Raw genomic sequence first — 20578 nt, 5'->3', positions numbered from 1 at the left:
TTATGTTACAAGTACATAATCTATGACTTTATTGGACGAGTCGAATTTATTGGCAGAGCGCGCTTGCGCGCGAGGCCAATAAAACAGACGAGATAATAAAGTCTGATTATGTACGAGTAACATACTTAGCTTTATGTTCGACTCGGAAAATGTAGTTCATGTATGTATTGAAAATTTGCTGAAACTTGGTATAGATTTCACTATTTAATAACCAGAAATAACATAGTGTGCCTTTTGTGTTGTCATAGATACGTGTTGTTTGGAAAAAAATCTGTTGATGTGTAGTGTCAATTTCGTTGGGTATTAACTAATTCTCTGTACCTAATTATGAATCCCAAGATGAGTCCAGAAGAAATTGATGGGTCCAACAGTATACAACAATTAGCCTGCAATGCCAGAGAGATGCTTTTACCAAGCAAATCAAAAACTGTATACGAGGCGGCATACAGGGAATACAGTAGAGGTGGTGCTTAGGGAAGAAAATCAATTGCACCACGGAAGACTGTATATTGGCGTACTTTAATAGTGAGTTGGTTCCCTATAAAAGTTCTTCTTTATGGAGTAAGTACTCGATGTTACGATCGACAATTAATTTAAATGAGGGAGTGGATATAAGCAAATTTCCCAGCCTAATTCCTTACCTCAAAAGAAAAGGAGATTCTGACAGAGATCTGACAATTCTAAAATTAGTGTTGCCAGCAGAATTTTGGGAACGGAAACCGTTGTGGCAAATTCTTCATTCATAAACTTAAAAGCCGTAGAGACCACCGAAATATTGCATCAAAAAGGTACATCGGGAATTAACATTACCAACAATAACAACTGTGTTATTAACATTAATTTAGTATAATTATTGAAATGTATAATATAGATATGTGTTCTTAAAATTATAGCATTCTGTTCCGTGTACTTCTTCTTTAAAACGGATCGTAATTTTAAAATGCATTTTCCAAAGAAATTGACAGTGACAGGAGTCCAAATTACTTTATCATTATGGACTAGTCCAATAAAGTAGGAAATTATGGACTCTAAACAGTGTCATAACTCAGCGTATTATGATCGAGTCGAACATAAAATTGTAATTGAGTTTATTTAAACGGCGACATGTTTCGACTAAAAGCCATCATCAGGCCCTAAAAGATGTAGCATAACAAATTTGAGCTTGAACTTTATGCTACATCTTTTAGAGTCTGATGATGGCTTTTAGCCGAAACATGTCGCCGTTTAAATAAACTCAATTACAATTTTATGGGGAAGGTCCTGTAAATAAAATTTTTTTTCAACTTCGGTTAACATTTCACCCCATTTCGAGTTACCGATAGGACAATGGATACCAACCGAGATAGTTCAATCAAATTTAACATTTTTTTTTAATAATTAGTAATAATAGTGATAACGTTTATATTATTTTGAAAAATATAAACGTTACCACTATTATTACTAATTATTAAAACTACACCGTAACATTCAAAAATGGAGACATTCATCATAAAAAAACAAATTTCCCATTGTTGGCCATTTACTTTAAGTATTGCAAACATATATTTAATAACAAACAACATTCAATAGCGACTTCTTAATATAGCTGTAATAGAAATCTTTTTGGATAAGTGGAGGTAGCTAGCAAGTGAAAAATGGATATTGGTATTAAACAACCAATTTGGTTTCCTCTTCATACACGAATGTAGTTTAGACCATTTTGTGATACTTTTTATAACAATTTAAAAAAAGCCTATTTTCCCACACTTGTACACTTGATATCAATGGTGTCATGACAAAAGTGAGAAATAGTAAATGGAAACTGTCCGTCCAGTTGGAAACTCTCAAAGTTTGGACTTCGTAATAACAAGATTTAAACAAAACAGTCAAGGTACAGCTTTTAAAAAAAATCTTATACACTGTGTCCAAGATATAATCCTCGTAACTTTTGAGTAGATGGCTCCATCTATTTTTGAAATTTAACAACAACATTTTGCAGCGGTGTGATTTTTGGTTGATCTTCCTCTTTCTTTTGTCAGCCGTGACAAAGTGCACTAATTCTTTACAACTGGGGCGTTAGTTAGAACACAAGTAATTTTAATTGCCATCATTCATGTTTATTAATCTCTAGCAATTCGATTCATTAATTTGAGGATTCCAGAAATATTGTTAGGACGAATTCTCCTAAAAACGCCAACCAGACATCAGTTTTTTCTGTGCTATTGTTTGGCGGATATTTGTGTACTACAATTTTCCATCGACAATTGCTGCTTTGTCTACAATTAGCCCTCTTATTTAAAAGGTTTGTACATTTTATGACACCAACGAAGAGGGTTACCTTTGATTTCTTTTTGGGTTCAAATTCCGACTCGACCTTTTAGATCTTAATTTCTGGTTTGACATACGAATTGGGTAACCTTGTATTAAGCTCACCATTTGTTTGCGAGTGCCGACGCCCTTCACATCTTCCACCTGCTAATAACAAGCGGCCATTTTCTGTGAAATGGCTCAACGGATCAACAACAAGATTTGATATCAAGGGTCAATCCTCAACAAAGAGATAATTGCTGTATTCTTTAGCGTATTAGGTATTTAATAAATAACTATTTTGCCCCTTCTGGGTTAAATGCTATCACATTCAAGTAATTTGTTAACATTAGTACCTATTTAAAATCTTTGCCGTTTCGATTAAGTTATGATCGAGTTTGAAACGCGAATATTATTGTAGTTCGTCACTTTCTTATGGAGACGGTGGTCAATTAAGTACCGCACCTGTTACAGAAGCAGATTACGAGTAGCGCAAGGCCCTTCAGGCATTAGTCAATTAATTACGTATCAATCTTGGGAAGTTTTCTTTTGATTATTTACAGGTTTTGGATGAAAAAAACTGAGCTTACTTCTTGGCGTCGACATACAATTGATGCAAGGTAAAAGTTGCCTTATATGTTTTACTTGTACTGTAAAGCTCAAGTGGCAATGGGAAAGTGTTTTTTTAGTTTTTCTGTATCTGCGTAATAACATCAGAAAAAATTAAAACGAAATTGGCAAATTTCGTTTTTTCTGGCATACTTCGGAAGTAATCGGAATTTTTTGAGTTTAATTAACATACTTTTTAATTGCGCATCTTTTCTCTAATTTGATCATCGTCGTAACTTCTATGGTTTCAGAGATCCCCATGATAGACATCCTTATCTTGGACACAGTGTAGATTTGTGAGTTGTGAGGCGAGTAACTACAAATTTTCATTTGGAATGTGATTCATTATGGCTCGCATCCGCATACGCTTTCTCATTTTTTGGTTATTTCACGTTGAAGTACTCGATTTGGAATTTGACGAATGGGAACCTACTTTTCATGAGCTACAACTTTGCTTCTACTGGGCCTACAGACTTCATACATAGACCATTTTGTTTGTCTGTTTATAAGCTATATTTTTGCTAAGAATACTTTTTTCGATACAATACTTACTTTTATAGTTATTTGCGAAAAACTGTCTGAAAACTTAATTTTTTTGTTGAAAAATGAACATTTTCACTCGAATCCTATTGACTTAGTGAAAAAACTCTATAGAACAAAAGTTGCTTAGAATTACTCAATTTATCAATTTCCGGACTTATTTTGAACGTATCTTTTTCCCCCCCCAAGAAGGGGTGGCATTCACCCCCCAAGTAAAAGCAACTCTTGAAGTAGAGGGTAAGAGGAACCTAAATCCAAATTTTCATGCGATTCGGTGGAGACGCGGAAAATTACACAGTATCGCCGTATTCCACGTTCATTTACTGACCTATACAAAGCTTTGTTGAAATTATGATCCACTGATTGTGGATACCAGTAAGGCTTTGATTTGAATTCAAGGTCAGGTATTGCTGTTTGTCTTGTATAGTGTGTCTAGTGCACAGTCCAACCAGCTCACGAGCGGCAAAGTAAATTATTTCAGCTGTCCATTCATTCTGGCAATATTTCGAACAAAAAGTTTGATTTTATCATGACACTATCGATATAATACCAGGTGATTCATTAGAAGTGATGATCGCTTGAATTTCGCGCGTAAGGTTTTAGTGTTTTTTGCATTATTAAATTGACGGTTTGAATTTCGTTAGTAATTTTTTTCTGTCATGACTGTCACTTAAGAAACCAGTGTCGCTGTTAATTGTTGTGTGCCATTTGCGGTTTATTACTTTTTCCATTTTGAACCATTTTTAGAGTTGATGCACTAAAATATGTAAGAAACGTGACTGTGTCTAGTGTTAGTTTATAATTTGTTGTAAAACAGAAGCAGTATTTGTAGATTATAAATAAGTAAACGATTATTTATATTACTGCAATTAAATAAAAGATCATCAGTTAGTACCAACTTCAGAATTTTTTTTATTTGCGGGAAATTCAAATTGTGCTCACTTCTAATGAATCACCCGGTATATGGACAATACTGCTAAGGTCCAACCATCTGGATTTCAACAATTTTTGCTATTCTTAAGAGAAAACTTTGTTCAACATCATGCAATCACAAATCGGTACAAGAAAATTAGCTCACACACACACACACAAAAAAGTCAAACTACTAACCTGATGTCGTTCGATCAATGCCTCTGCTCCGGTCACATCATTCGCTAGTTCATCTGAACTTACTAAACCAAGCATTGAATTAATCCACGCAAGTAAATCACGATGATCGCTCAAAAATCGTTGAAGGTCATAGGAGTCGAGAAGCTTCTCCTTTCGACTATTCGCTTTGGCAGTTAATTGAGTCCAGAGTTCGTTAATTTCCCGTTGCTTTGTGTAGGTTTGTTCGGCAGATTCAGGATGACTGGTTACAAGACGATTAGCGGTTTCATCTAATTGTTTGATCTGCAGTAGGCAAATAAATTACTGGGAGAAAGAGAGAGAGGAAAGAGGTTGTTACCTTATCACCCAATGCAGCCAAATCTCGCTCCAATCCTTCATGTTTACGTTGCAGTGCCTGTACGCTTCTAAGATCTTTTCCCAAATCGTCATTGTTAAGGGCCTCGTCTTTTTCTTGAATCCAATCCTTTGTTTCATCAACATCTCTGGTAAAACGTTGCACTTCATGAGCAGAACCCAGTTGCGTTGCACGCTCTGTTGTAACTTGTTGCAGGGATGCCCATTTATCATTTAGGTCCTGAAGAAACCTTAATTGTTACACTGACTTGTATATGGGAAACAGAAACAGATAAAATGTATAATGGAAACAAACCTCCATCTGTGTTTGAATTTTAAGGGCTGCTTCGGTTTGACCCAGAGAAACCAATTGCATAGCAATTTCATTCATTTCAGCTAGACGAACTTCATTAGCCTTCAAATCGTTTTGGAAATCGTCAAATTTCTTTTGCAACACTTCCACTTGCTCCAAGTCTTCTCCGACATCCTGCACTTGAGCGTGCATCTCCTAAACAACCAAAGGGTTCAGTCAAAGTCTCGACATTTCAACAGTTACCTTATCTTTAATCCAGTTATGAAGATCTGCCGCTTCTCGAACCAAAACATAAGCCTTAACAGTCTCATTAAGCTTCTTTTGACGTTCACGTGCCAATTCCAGCAGATGATCATACTGAGCGTTGATTTGCGCTTGACGAGCGGGAATGGAGTTATTATCGACCAAATTCTGTTGAGATGCGGTTAAACCAGCTTCTACCTTTTTTACGTAAGCAGCAGGCACGAATCCTTGGCGATCATTTACTTCCACCTTCCACCAATCCTGAATTGCAATTATTTAATTTGTGATATTAAAATACGTAAAATTACGTAATCGATTGTAAATTTACACAGAATATCCTTTTTCTCTTTACATTTTGAAAGTCTAACCACAAGAAAATACAATAACCAAAAACAAACAATCATATCTGCGCAATGTGAAAAACTGAAAGATTACAAAAATTATCTGTACTACTATGAAGGTTATCTCAAGTCAAAGAGATAAAACAAATGAAGATAGCAAAAGTTGACAATTATCGTAAAAGATTTTTACCTTATTATTTGAATTTAGGAGAGTAAGTAAATGACCTTTTTTCATGGAAACTTCACGAGGTGATTTCTCGGTGTAATCGTACAAAGCAACAACTGCCTCTTTACCGGTGACGTCCACAACAGGAGGTTCTTGTTGCTGTAACAAAATATTTAACGCCAACTGTAAATGAAGCATAATAAAAGCATTACCCTGCAGCTACCGGCTTGCTCCTTTAGAGCTTCAATAGTGTTGCCAAACGCTAAAAGATCACTTAGTAAAGCTTCATGTTTCTTAAGCAAAGCCTCTGAAGAATCCTCATCCTTTCCATAATCCGTGTTACTCACACTCGGCTCCTTTTCCCTCATCCATGACTCGGCCTCATTAGCATCGGCATAATACTGATGAGCTTGTAGAGAATCTTCAAGGTCTTGTTTCCTCTACATTGCTACTTTAGTCATAGCGAAGATACAGCAATTACAAACCTGTTTAGCCTTATCAGTAAGTTGAATCCAATGATCCTGAAGAGTGTTTACTCGATTACGAATTTCGTCACTGGCAAAATGCTCATCTTCCATCATGTGTTTGCCCGCGTCGACGACAGCAGCGATGCGACTATCGTGATTATTAATTTCTGCCAAGACCGCTTGATGCTTTTTGATCAAATTTTGCACGCCAATCAGATCCCGCCCTTAAATAATATGTCAACACAGTCATGTTCGCACACACTACACAGTACCTCTGTTTGTGCTGGCGGCAATGGGTTCCTTTTCGCGAATCCATGCTTCCTCATCTTCAATATCTCTGAAAAGCTGCTGAACCTGCAGGGAATCCAAAAGCCTTTGCTTGCGAACTGCCATAGGGGTTTGCAATGCAGAATAGCGATTAGTTAAACCTGACTGTTTAGTGGCGATATTGTCGGAGTCAAAGTGACCTCGTTCTATAAATTGTTGAGCAGCCGCCTTTATACCTTCGATACGATCTTGATGGGAACCCACGTCCGCCTCTAACAAAGCATGTTTCTTTTGCAGATTTTGCACAGAGGTTAAATCCTGAAAATTTGGTCAAAGATAGCGCGACAATTGTTCGACAACAGACCTTTCCGTAGTCTTCGGACATTAGTTGACCCTCAATTTCTGACAGCCACAACTCTACATCCTCTACGGTTCTATTGAATTGCTGTTGTTGGTTTGCTTCTTGTAATTTAGATCCTTTCTTGTCCGTTGCTTGAACTAAAGTTTCCCACAGATGTACAATTTCATCCATGCGTTGTTGAATTCGAGCTGTAATCATAAGGTAGTAATTGTCAATAATTTGTGACCTGTAGTTGAATCAAACTTACTTAAGTGAGTCACCTTATTGACTCATTATCTTACTGTGAGTGTTTTATGTACTCAGTTTGATGGCCGACTATAGCCTGATTGTAACTGATTTGCTCAAAGTATTGGAATCTTCTTGTCAACATTCGTTGCGATTGCATACAAAAATATGTGTAACATTTCAAGTTTGCTGGTGTAACATATTTTGGCAAAAACCTACTTTTAATATTTTCATAAGCACAACTTATGTTTAAGGACATATTTCACAGTCGCTAATACTAAGAGATTGAGAAAAACCAAAGCAAATGGGATGCGCTTAATTTACAGATGTGTATTTTTGGAACATCCAAAACATTTTGAACAGAAACAGGAAGGAAATTTTATAGTCTCCCAGCCTTGTCCTTCTACACTTTATGCACCTCTAGTGAAAGGTATCAACAAAAGGACGAAAAGAATGATCACTCGCCCTCTCCAGAATCCCTAGTTATACATCTTCACATCTGTATAGAACTCAGTGTCCAAAGAGTGTACCCAGCACAATATAAGAAAGAGGGGTATAAACTCTCTTCACCATAATCGAGTGAATCCAATTTATGGCCGATGCAATGGAGAGCCGGCAAGTTTACGCATCACGCTCACAGCCATTGGATTGAAAACGCAGGGAAAACTGAGTTATATAGAAAATTAATTGTAGAATGTTTAAAAAAAAGCCTATTTTAAGCAGCTTAGGAATAATAAGCATTTTGAATATGTGCATGTTTGTAGTAGTATTTAGTAACTGAATGCTCCAGCGTCACAAAATAATTTCCAGCAATTTCTCTTGGCCCCTTTTGTTAACAAAATTTTTTTCCCGAAGCGGTGCAATTAACGATTCCATAGATATGGCCTGTGACCATTATTAATGGGACACCCTGTGCATTCGTAAATGCTGTCGAAATGAAGAACCAATAAAAACTTTTATGCGCAAACAATAAACCATGTAAATTTTCACAAAAAAAAAAGACTTCGTGAACACATATGTCATCTTAAATCGTTTAGGAATAATAAACATTTTTGTAGCGAAAATTTAGTTGCCTTACATGCATTTTATCCTGTAATCAAAGATAGGTGCAAGTTACTTATGATTTGGTAATAGCCAAAGTAGCATACAAAATCAAATCAACATAAAAGTCACAATTTAATAATCCTTTCATGCATCTTGGTTCATTCCACTTAATGATGGTTTCCTCAAAGCCGTACCAACATCCATCTACTATCCAGATGGTAGTATTTGTAAAACAGATAAAGTACAATTAGTCAAACTGTTCAAGAAGAAAGTAAACAGTGTCTCTTTTGTTTTCACTATACACGGTGTCCATTTTTCGAGTGCCACTATGGAGATCTCACTTATCTTAAGAGATAGAAAGTTGGTTAAATGGGGGCAAAGTTGCAAATTTTCGTGCTGAATAAGAATCTGAAAAGAAATTTGAAATATCTTCAATAGTTTTGAAGATATCGCAAAAAAACGAAAATGTCTGATTTTCGTTTTTAATTTTTTTATGATAAAGTAATCGTAGTAGACATTTCTAATTAACACATTATTCGGACACTTTTTAATGGAGATTTTAAATATGACATCCTGTTTTTAATAACTTTCAAGATCACGGAGAAACACGTGGAAACTTTAGTTTTTCTTATGGGCGCTATTTTGAATTTTCACATTTTGAAATTACGTCTTATTTTCTCTTTACAACGATATATCACACATGGTGGTTCAGTATCACATTTTTTCCTAAAAATACAATTTGTAATTTTTTGAGAAGAGTGCTTTGGATTTGACAAGAGTAGAAGAAGGGATGTGTCAAGAGCCATAGCAAATCTTAGGAAGAGAGTGGCACTGTGCTCAGAATTAGGAGCTGGGCAATTTGAACACATGTTGTGATGTATTTTGTTCTAATTTTAATTATAAATTTTATTGTAAAACGAAGGTTCAATTATGTTCAGATGAAAATCGAATTTCTACTTATCTGACAACGCTGCAACCAGACAGATGGATCAAACTGTCAAACTTTTGTTTACAACAAAATAATGTTTTGTTTTTCTAAAGCAATCTTCTCAAAAAATTAAACATTGTATTTTTAGGAAAAATGTGATACTGAACCACCATGTGTGATATATCGTTGTGAAGAGACAAAAAGACGTAATCCCAAAATATCAAAATTCAATATGGCGCCCTTAAGAAAAACTAAAGTTGCCACGTGTTTCTCCATCATCTTGAAAGTAATTAAAAACAGGATGCCATATTTGAAATGTCCATTAAAAAGTGTCCGAATAACGTGTTAATTAGAAATGCTACGATTAGTTTATCATAAAAAAATTAAAAACGAAAATCCTGATTTTCGTTTTTTTGCGATATCTTCAAAACTATGGAAGATATTTTAAATTTCTTTCAGATTCTTATTCAGCACGGAAATTTGCAACTTTGTCCCCATTTAACCAACTTTCTATCTCTTATGATAAGTGAGATCCCCATAGTGGCACTCGAAAAATGGACACTGTGTATTACAATTAAAGGTACGCAAGAAAACACTGTCGTCTGCCGTTCTATACAGTGTATTGTATGGTTCATGCGAAAAGATACGCCGTAATTGACCCTTCCCCTTAACTATTTTGGAATCTGGACTCAGTTCAGTCACAATGTAATGTATGCCACAATGGTCTAGTGGCAAGGATACCCTGCTTGCACCTGGGCGATGCGGACAACCCCCACAGTCATCATGGAAGCACTTCCGGATCTGCCTCCACTAGAACTCCACGTGAAAGAGCAGACACTACTGGCATCCTTGCATCTGAAAAGTAAGGGGTTGTTGAATAGCAGAGGTTTATGCGAAAGTGGAATCCCAATGGAAGGAACAGGCACTGGTATTTACTCCAAAGACCCAACCAATAGGGCCTAGGCAAACTCCCTACTATATTCCATGCAGAACTGGTAGGACTGATGCTTAGCAAAGTTCTTATGCAGAACATAAAAAACAAAACTATCAAAATATCCAGTGACATAAGGCTCCCTGCAGGCACTCAGTCACTACAAAATTACCTCTAGGTTGCCTTCCGAATGTCACCATGCAGTAGAGTAAAACTTCCGCACTCATTCCCAAATTTGAGCAGGACCTTTCTAGTCACAAAAGAGCACTACTATAGCAAGCTGAAAGGCAGTTGCCAAGAACCCCTAAAACTAGTAAAGCAGAAGAGTCATCTACGAACGAGAGTAAAAGAAAAAGAGGGGAAGATTCGGACGAGGAGAGCGAATCAGGGAAGTAGAGTAGGGGGCCAAAAAAATCTCCAAGTAAAAGCAGAGGGTACGAAGAAATAACGGGAATGATTAGAAGGTTAATGGCCCAGGTGACTACCAAAAACGCACCAAGGAAGAGATATGCCAATTAAAATATGAAAATCAGCGTAGCTTATCAAAAAATTTTACTCCAAATCAGATGGGTTGAAAAATCGACTAATTACTCTCCCCACCCCCCTCCCCCAGCCTAAAAAGACGGTTAGGTTAGGAGATGGGAGAACCACCAATCGCAATGGCCACATGGTGGTGGAATCACAATATATCAGAATAGTAAGAAGCTATAGGGGGACCGATGCTGATACAGACCACTTTTTAGTCCGAGTAAAAATGGAACAATTGAAACCAATCGAAAAAATGAGGATATGAGGGAAAAGAGTGATCCGGTGTGAACAAGACCAAACTGAAAAAGGAAGAATTCATCGAAAAATATAGAAAGGTGTAGGAAGAGGACCTGCAAAACATAATTGAGAATGAACATAGAAGCAAACTGGAAAAGTATACAAAAATCACAGTGCATGACTAAACTGAAGAAAAAGCTCACAGACTGGTTCGATGGGAATTCAGAAAAGCTATTGAAAGGAGAAACAAATCCAGGATGGAAATGATGACTAGGAATACCTAAGAAAACAAGAGAAGATATGAAGGCAGCAGAAAAGAAACAAAAAAGATATGCAGAGAGTAAGAAGAGGAAGAGAATGGAAGAAGAAATACAAACAACGAACAACAAAGTAACGAGGTTCACTTATGGAACTTCAGAGTTAGATGGGGACTTCGACAGGGAGACCCGTTATCAACCGACTTATTTCATTTATTATTGCAACAAATCGTAAGGAGATGCTAGACCCACACAAGCAGAACTCTACCCGTCACTCTACACTGTGTCCAAGATAAGAATGTCTATCATGCGGATCTCCAAAACCATGGAGATACAACAATGGCCAAATTAGAGAAAAGATTCACAATTAATTAAATAATCCTGTGCCCCTTTTTTTAATACCACAAACAGAATCAATCTAGCTACGTTTGTTTTGGAGATACAGGGTGAAAACAAAAAATTTTACTTTTTTGGATGTTATCAGTCCACCGTTCCTGAGATTTCACTCAAAGTTTGTATTTTTTAAATGCAACACCTTGTATATCTTAACGTAAATTTTTTACATTATTTTTCCAGATGTCACTGCTGTCTCACAACTTATTTTTTTTTTATTTTAGCCATGAAAAAAATTAAAAATCTTATTTTTTATGGTTTTTAAATAGTAGGCCATGGATTTATGGAGATTTTGTTTTGTTTATTGTATCCATGGCAGCCGATACCAATCAATAAAAATGGCTGACTGTAGAAACATGCCATTACAAAGCATTAAAAAATATGATATAATATATAATTATGTATATAAACTTTAAGATATATAGGACGTTGCATTAAAAATACCAACATGGGCCCAATCTCAGATATAGTGGTCCAAAAATTTTGTTTAATAAGCCACTGGATTTTACGTAAAAATATGTAAAATAAACCGTTTTTACATTTTTTCTAACTTGCATGGGTAGTAAGATATGATAACACCCCAAAAAGTCAAACTTTTCGTTTTCATACTGTATCTCTGAAACAAACAGAGCCAGATTGATTCTGTTTGTGGTATTAAAAGTTTCACAAAGAATTGGCACAGGGTCACGAAAACCGCAAGTCTCTATCTTTAAAAACAGCCGAGATACACTGCAGTCTCAACCAAAATAGGACACACTGTAGATTTAGATGTGTTTTATTTTATGTTTATACTCCAATTTTATTATTGAGCAAACCGTTACAACAGACTGTAATGCAACAATGTAGCAAAAAAGTACTTACAAGAGGCATAATGGTCAGAGTTGATTAGTTCTTGTCCAGTTGACGTTATTTCTTCCATTCTATTTTTATTAGCGTTCAATTCCTGTTCAAAATTTTGATGTTTTTGAACTTTGCCACCCAAGTTAGTAGGATCCAAATAACTGTCATCGGTGGCAAACTTTAATTTTTCATTTATCCACCCTTTGGTCTCGTCACAGTCCCGTTCAAATTGTTGTAATTTATACGCGTCTTCTAAAATGGTCTTCCTCAAGAACGTTTTTTCTTTCAAAGCGGAACGTCGTTCTAAAAGCTGTACAAAAATTGAATAAGATGTTAGATGAAAGTAAATCTAAAAGTACCATGGCACGTCTCTGGGCCACATCATCAGCCGCATAGTGCTCTCCATTAATTAATTTCGTAGCGAATTCGTCAAGCGCTTTAATCTTTTCCTCTTGAGCAGCTAACGATTTTTCGAAATCTTCATGCTTCTTTATTAAATCTTCAACGGAATCTAGAGAATCTCCCAAGTCCTCATTAGCCAAAAATGCTTCTTGTTTTGCCATCCATGTATCAGCTTGCTCTGTATCACGATAAAACAGTTGCAAATCCATGCACTGTTCATACAAAATACGCCTTTCTTCCCATAAAGCTACAAAATTAGTCATTTATATACTGCAACAAGAGTAACACGTAACATACCCAATAATGAATTTTTGTCAGACGCTAACTGTGTTAATTTGTCTTTAATTTCTTCGGATGCATAGTGGCCATTTTCCAAAAGTTGCTTTCCAGCTTCGGTTGTTGCTGAAAAGCTGTCTTCTCGAGCATCAATCTCTCCCTTATGCTCTTGATGTCGCTCTAACAAAGCTTCGGCACCGGCTACATCTTTGGAAAGCTCATCTGCGGATATGATCGCTTTCATGTCGTTAATCCATGACACTAAATCTCGAAAATCTGCTAAGAATCGATGTAAGAAGTATGACTCGTCTAATTTTTCACGACGTTCCTACAATCCGAAAATGATAAGTCAGTGAGGCAAAGTAAACGAAAACTCATGTATCTCTTACTGAGGCCGAAAGAATTTCACTATCAAGACTGCTAGGGGACGCTTCTTGAATTCAGACAATTTCTCTTTGTATTGTACCCTAAAAAACTTTCTGAAACTAGTTTTTGATACAGAATAAGTGGATGTGGTGAAACTGAACCTTATAATTTATGGATCGAACATGTCTTTTATATTGGGAAATAAGAATGTACATGTTTTCCATGACCCATAAAATTTTTGTTGATGTTGTGTACTGTAAACAACATCATGCTGTCATTTTGTTTGGTTTTAAACCTTCAAAAAGGTTGGACCATCCTGTATCTGAAATATTTCAATTTTTTGAAGTAAATCTGGTGGGTTGACAAATAAACCCAGTGTGATCGTTTTGTTTGAATTTGTATTCCAATATTTGTCATTTACGATAAGAAGTTTTATTGTTAGGGGCACAAGTCGTTCTTATAAGACACAGGTCTTTTACGAAGATGTGCGCGTTTCTTGGCGTAAGTGGGGACAGGTGCCGGATCCTTTATACACCGACAACAACGTTTAAACAGGACATTTTTATTGGTGACGGTTTGAGTGTGTAATATTTGTAACGCGGTTATTTTGTGCAGTCGGTCCTATTTTCGTTTAGTTGGAGATGTAATTAATCGTATTGAGTGACTTAAGTTATAACATTATAAAGTGAGTCAGTAAACGTTCGTGAGAAGTTTTTAAAGTATTTCGTCCGTTAACGAAAATAGTAGCAGTTCTAGGTTGAGTACATGAAGCAGTTGTATAGTGAAGCCTTTCCACCGGGTTTATCACTCATCAAAAGTAAGTGTTCTACCATCCCAAAAGTCAGTTATTTTTTAATTTTTTTTGTCATCAACATCCAGTTTAATAAAAAAGAAGTGAAGTTTCTGAAACTGTCCGCATGTATTTGTCAATTCTAAGTGCGCCTGAATATCGTAAAATTGTTATAACCCGATTTAGTAGATTACTGAAAAACGGTAAGTAATTAAGATTTCTTTATTTAATCGTCTGTCGACCGCGTGCGTGCGTGGTATGTGTAAAAAGAGGCTCTAAATGCTTTTCTTTCTTTCAGCACTGCTGTTTTAATTTCTGCGGAATAAATTTTTGTCTTTGTCAATTAACTGTGTTTAATCGAACCCAAAATGCAAAGAAAAATACCTCAAACTAGGTTGTTGCCCCTCTGGATAACGCTGAAAAAGGCATTTTCGCAATACAACTACCATAAACCTAAATGACACTACATGAAATAAGTCAACCTTTTGTTAACAACAAAAGAACGTTTTGTTTTTCCAAAGCACTCTTCTCAAAAAATTAAAAATTGTATTTTTAGGAAAAATGTGATACTGAACCACCATGTGTGATATATCGTTGTAAAGAGAAAAAAAAGACGTAATCTCAAAATGTGAAAATTCAAAATGGCGCCCATAAGAAAAACTAAAGTTGCCACGTGTTTCTCCGTCATCTGGAGAGTTATTAAAAACAGGATGCCATATTTGAAATCTCCATTAAAAAGTGTCCGAATAATGTGTTAATTAGAAATGTCTACTACGATTAGTTTATCATAAAAAAAATAAAAACGAAAAGGAGAAGGTAGAGAAAGAAAGAAAGAGAGAAAGAAAGAAAGAAAGGAAGAGAGAGAGAGAGAGAGAGACGAGTCAGAAATTTTTGTTTTTTTGAGATATCTTCAAAACTATTGAAGATATTTGAAATGTCTTTTCAGATTCTTATTCAGCACGAAAATTGGCAACTTTGCCCCCATTTAACCAACTTTCTATCTCTTAAGATAAGTGAGATCCCCATAGTGGCACTCGAAAAATGGACACCGTGTAGATCCTATACTGAAAGCCTTCTTCTGGTAGAATCTTGCCCCTGAAATGGTGTTGAATCAACTAACTGGTGGAATGTCCTGAATACAACTTCTCCACTTGTTTGCTGGTTACCACCATTTTCTTATTCATACACAGAAATGTGGTTTTATCTTTATATAATAAGAAAACTAAAAATGTACCGAACAAAAAATTAGTACTTATACTAAACAAACCACACCAGTTTATTCTGTATTAAAAATTGCTTTAAGAAAGTTTCTCAAAAAATCAATTACCTGTAATAACAAAAGAAATTTGGGCAACGTCTCCTAGCAGTCAAACACTTTGAGACATTCATATCCAGTCAGTGACTCTCATAAAATTTGAGCCTAGGAAGAGTGACAAAAACATTGAACCAACCTTAGCTTTTGCTGTAAGCCGCTCCCAATAAGCTTCAATTTCTGCGCGTTTAGCTTGAATTTGATTGGCATGATCTGGATGTATTCCACAGAGACGGTCAGCTTCTTGCCCAAGAGTGGATACTTTATCCTCTAATGCGGCCAAATCTCTTTCGACACCTATTGGCGAATTAATCAGCCAACTTTCACAGAAACAAAGAACTCACCTTCATGTTTGCGCTGTAAAGTCTGAACGCTCGCCAAATCCCTGCCGTAATCGTCAGATGATAAAACAACATCTTTTTCCGCAATCCAAGTGACTGTCTCGTCGGAATCACGATTGAAGCGTTGAATTTCATGAGCGCCATATAACTTGTCTTGACGCATTAGCGCCATCTGTTTTAAACGCAGCCAGGCGTTGTTTAATTCCTAAAAATTGTTCATGAAGAAACAGCTTTAAAAATTGAGAAAATACCTCTTTACGAGTGACAATAGTGTCGCGATCAGGATGTCCATCGAGCAATAACTTATCAGCAAGTTCATTAACTTCGGTTACTCTGTACTCTTGGGATGCCATATCTTTTTGAAACTCGTCAAATTTCCTTTGCAACACTTCAACATGCTCAAGATCGTGACCGAATTCTTCACTAGTCAAAAAGCTGCCTTTGTCATTAATCCAAAACATAACTTCGTCGCAGTGACGTAAAAACTGAACAAGCACCAAAGCTTGTTGCAATTTCATGCCCTTCTCTGCCAGTTTCGATAACAGTTGTTCCCAGAGACGATGAAGTTCCTCTATAAAGCTATGTATTACACAAATTTTGAAAAAATGCGCTACGCATACCTAATCTGCGACGAATGGTCTCCGATTGATAATGATTATGATTGATCATATCTTGTCCAGTTCTATCCAAAACGACGATCGCATTGCTATGCGCTGATACTTCCGCTTCGAAAGCTTGATGTTTCTGAATCTTTGCCTAAAACAAAAAATGTAATGTGACATAATCAATCTGCCCATGTACCTGTAGATTGGTAGGATCTTTGTAACTTTCATCAGAAGCCGCCTGTAGCTTCTCTAAGATCCAAGATTCGAGTTCATCGGCGTCTCTACGAAAATACTGGTAACGGCGCGAGTCTTCCAATTTCTCTCGTTTGGCGCGTGCGTCGGCCTTAAAGTTGTCATATCTCGTTAGCACCTGCTGACGACGTTCTTGAATATCCTCAGCAGTCTCGAGGATTTTCACCTCCTTCGGCGGTGGAATTTGTTCCATATTATGTAATTAAATGGACGCTTTCTGTAATAAAACAAAAACCTTAACTGAAGAACGTACACAAGGAATTGCAGTGGATTTTTTTTTTCGAATTTTCAAAATTTCAATGCGATCTGCACACGGAGTTTCTCGTCATTGTCTCGAAATTGTCAAATTTGTGCACTTGATTGAAAATTGTCAATACTTATATAATAGTCTACAAGAATACTCCAATACTCTTTCGCATACAACAGCAGGTCTTGTTCATCTTCATCAGTGAATGTCTTTGCAACTACTTTTAAAGTCACAGAAAACGAACGACGATCAAATACGTTTGAAAATCTCCTCGTTTGCCGATTTTTAAAAAGAAGAGTTGCAGTTACGACCGGAGATTTTGAATTATTGATACTTAACCTAATTAAGCTTTCTTTAATTCATTTGTTCTATCGATCGCCCGTTGCATGCTATTTTTATTCCCGCCATGAGTGCCTGCTTTTTTTCAGTTTATTTGATTATTTTCTGTCGAATAAACGGTTAGTTTTCTGATTAATTCAGGTGCTGAATTTCTCAAATTAATAAACTTGACGTCTATATCGAGATTTTCGTCGTGGCGCGTCAGTATTTCTTTTAAAGGTTTTGATAGTACCTGTACTTAATTGAGCTAACTGGATGGGTGCTTGCGGAAGGTTTAGTGACCGTTTGCCATTGCACATAACGATATAATATACTACTACCCAAAAAAATAATGCCTTTTATAAGCCGAACGAAATAGACCCATAATATCGAGGATCTTCTTAAATACAGTAACGCCTTCAATAACATGTAAAAACATACAATTTGTACAGGGTGTTTCACACTACATTTCGCGGATTTGTAAAAACCTTAGTAGGTATTAGGGCACTTGACTCTGGAAAAATTCTGGGGGCCATGGGAAACCATTTCGGTAATTGGCCTGGAGTGCGGGATCATATTTCGGCAGTTGATCCGAGTAGATAGAGGGCAGCAACGTTGACATTTGGCATCTGGTCTTCCGCCAGTTCGAGCAGAAATATATTGGCAGTCGGCTCAGGGTAGTCTGATGCTTCCAAGGAAAACAATGGTGCAGATGCACACAAATGATGTAAACTATATATAGAGAGCAAAAAAAGTATAAATGTTGTCTCTAAAGTGAGCACAAGTGTAAAAGGGTGCTAAGTGCACGTTTGAGTTCACGTATATGCTTGGCTTGTATTGGTGGCGTTGCACTGAACGCGGACCTCGACGCGGACCCAACCGTGAAGGCAAGAACCTGAATGTATTCCTTGTCCCAAATTTGTTTGTATTTGTTTCGTAGATAATAATCTATCCAATTCGTTGTGAAACACTCTTTAGCAAATAGTACATCGTTAAAAAAAAGCATTTTTAATTAATTTAAGTTACAACTGAATATGGTGTTTCCATTATAAAACACCTAAATCATAAGAGAACAAACGAAATATAAAAGAAAAACTGGAAACTGTTGGTTTCAACAAGATGGTGCACCCGCACACAACCGCATACAGCGCGAGAATAGGTACCTATTGGACAAATTTGCCATTTTCGAAGTTAAATTTGTCCAATTAGGGCGTTGTGCCAACAACACCTAAAATACAAGGTGTTGTTGGTTATGCGCGGGTGCACCATCCTGTTAAAACCAACTAGGCAAACAATATAGGTACTATTTTTTCACACCTCATATGCCTCCTCATAGCTTGCGTACCACTTGAGCACATCCCTTACACTGGACTTTAGCCAAGACTGGTGTAATACCTCAATTCGCCACAAACATACAAAACGTCCACGCTCTGATCAGAGACCCATTTGCTTGTAGCCCTTGTATCTACTTTACTAGGCAAAGTGGTTGGATTCTTGTGTGTGCTATATACCAAATTTACAATTTGCTTTTGGACGCCAGCTAACTGTATTACCAATTAAAGAAAACAAGATTAAAGTTCGCGGTACAATTAGTCTCGCAATTAGTACAACATCTCGTAAATAATTCGTGCAAGTTCATACAGTAAAGCTAATGGCAAGGCTAATGGCGGGCATGCACAATCATTAGGTTATTAAGAAATAGTCACAAGAAATAAAGGTATGGTTAGAGAAGCACAATAAACTGTTGATTCTATTGGCTATTTCTTAATAAACTAGTAATAGTAATGATTGTACTCGTGATTGTATAAATATAAACCTACCACAGCTACAAGGGTCAGAGAAAAAAATGTTTCAAAACCCACTCGTAGGTATTGCCGCGTAACACAAAGTATTGAAACGATGCAGTCATCGAAAGCACACAAAATGTCGAATCTGCATATTGAAGCACGTCCACGTCCAGAGAAAGAGAGGAGTTAAATAAGTAAAATAAAGTTTCAAAGAAATATTACCATACATAACAAAGTTGGCTATGAGCAGTCTGTGCAGTCACTGCGCATGCCCACATAATTTTTACCATGTGCGAAATGTTTGCCTTTACTAGAAGCACCTGTGGTTACAATTTCAAAGAAATATCTCCATAAATAAGAAATTTGGCATTGCGCAGTATGCCCACACATCACTGCGCATGCCCACACATAATTTTTACTATGTGCGCTGCTTATAAATGGAAAATGAATGCACACGTCAAAAACTGGATTGATTATGCGTAGATCTAATTGTCTTACTTGTAGACCTTGTTTACCTGAAGACGATTTATAAAAGCAAATTGAAAACGCACGGCAAGAAAAGCATCGCGTAACTAACATTCGTGACAGCACCTCAAAAATATTCGACAATACTTCGACTACTCATGGTATTATGAGAATTTCTCTAAGCTCCTCCTTCTTCTTTGCTAGATACAGGTAGCGTAGATTTTGAATGTACATATGCCAGGCGGCGCTCTTTTTTAATGGTTTAATCTTCACTTGTCGCCGTTGACGAATCGTAACAAATATTAAAAAATTACAATGGGGGTTTACAGTGTAGTTGAATTTCGCAGTTCTAATTTAATAAGCGTGTACCTGAAACCATAAAACATTTTTTTGGACAGTAAGAGTTTATTTAAAAATAGAGGCTGATTAGCAAAAAAATAATGAACATGTGCGGTTTTAAAGGTTTATTTAAAACGATATGATTGTGGCGGGCTCTGTGACGTAATAAGCCCGACCAATCAGCTCCTAGAACCATTCAGATGACATAACGACTTGGCAATATTGCAGGAGAATGGCATTTATAACTTGCGTCATCTGTCACAGGCACTTGTCACTTTCGTGCTAGATGCAGTTAAACCACAGCCGTCTATAATTACAAGCCGTGCTGAGAATTATGGCAACACTGCATGGTAGGCCGATTTCCTAATTCAACTTGACAGATTTCAGGTGTATTTTATGTGTTTTGGGTGTAATATTCCTATTTACCTGTTTTAATAGAGCGAGATTGCGACAATTTGTGTTACTCCGTACGGAATGAACAGAAATTATTATTCAGGTAAGTTGCTAAACGAAATATATCGATTTGTTGTCATAATCTGTAAAGCAGGCTACTCCTTACTGGACCCTTTACAAGCACTTGTATTTGTTCGAAGTACCTGTACAAGCTCAAATATGACCTACACAGTACGTGGTACGTAAGTACGGTAAGTGTTTATTGT

General features: G+C 36.6%; 1 protein-coding gene across 3 annotated transcripts in view; it reads right to left on the bottom strand.

Moving 5' to 3' along the window:
- The window catches only part of LOC116163373 (spectrin alpha chain), a 41276-nt gene that overhangs the window by 17528 nt on the left and 3170 nt on the right, over positions 1–20578 (bottom strand). For all 3 annotated transcript variants that reach the window (XM_031477266.1, XM_031477267.1, XM_031477268.1), the window contains exons 2-18: positions 16708–16980; positions 16527–16662; positions 16158–16477; positions 15910–16111; positions 15705–15862; positions 13119–13425; positions 12779–13068; positions 12441–12729; positions 7040–7224; positions 6681–6993; positions 6427–6632; positions 6154–6381; positions 5966–6100; positions 5435–5695; positions 5195–5386; positions 4883–5119; positions 4546–4827 (exon numbers count right to left, since the gene is read on the bottom strand). In XM_031477266.1, the coding sequence (XP_031333126.1) occupies positions 4546–4827; positions 4883–5119; positions 5195–5386; positions 5435–5695; positions 5966–6100; positions 6154–6381; positions 6427–6632; positions 6681–6993; positions 7040–7224; positions 12441–12729; positions 12779–13068; positions 13119–13425; positions 15705–15862; positions 15910–16111; positions 16158–16477; positions 16527–16662; positions 16708–16956 (3990 nt within the window). In that variant the 5' untranslated portion in view covers positions 16957–16980. The remainder of the gene's footprint in view (positions 1–4545; positions 4828–4882; positions 5120–5194; positions 5387–5434; positions 5696–5965; positions 6101–6153; positions 6382–6426; positions 6633–6680; positions 6994–7039; positions 7225–12440; positions 12730–12778; positions 13069–13118; positions 13426–15704; positions 15863–15909; positions 16112–16157; positions 16478–16526; positions 16663–16707; positions 16981–20578) is intronic.

The sequence above is a fragment of the Photinus pyralis genome, unplaced genomic scaffold, assembly GCF_008802855.1.
Source record: "Photinus pyralis isolate 1611_PpyrPB1 unplaced genomic scaffold, Ppyr1.3 Ppyr1.4_LG2, whole genome shotgun sequence".
NCBI lineage: Eukaryota > Metazoa > Arthropoda > Insecta > Coleoptera > Lampyridae > Photinus > Photinus pyralis.
Note: the sequence above shows the minus strand (reverse complement) of the source record. Positions and strands in the feature narration are given on the sequence as shown.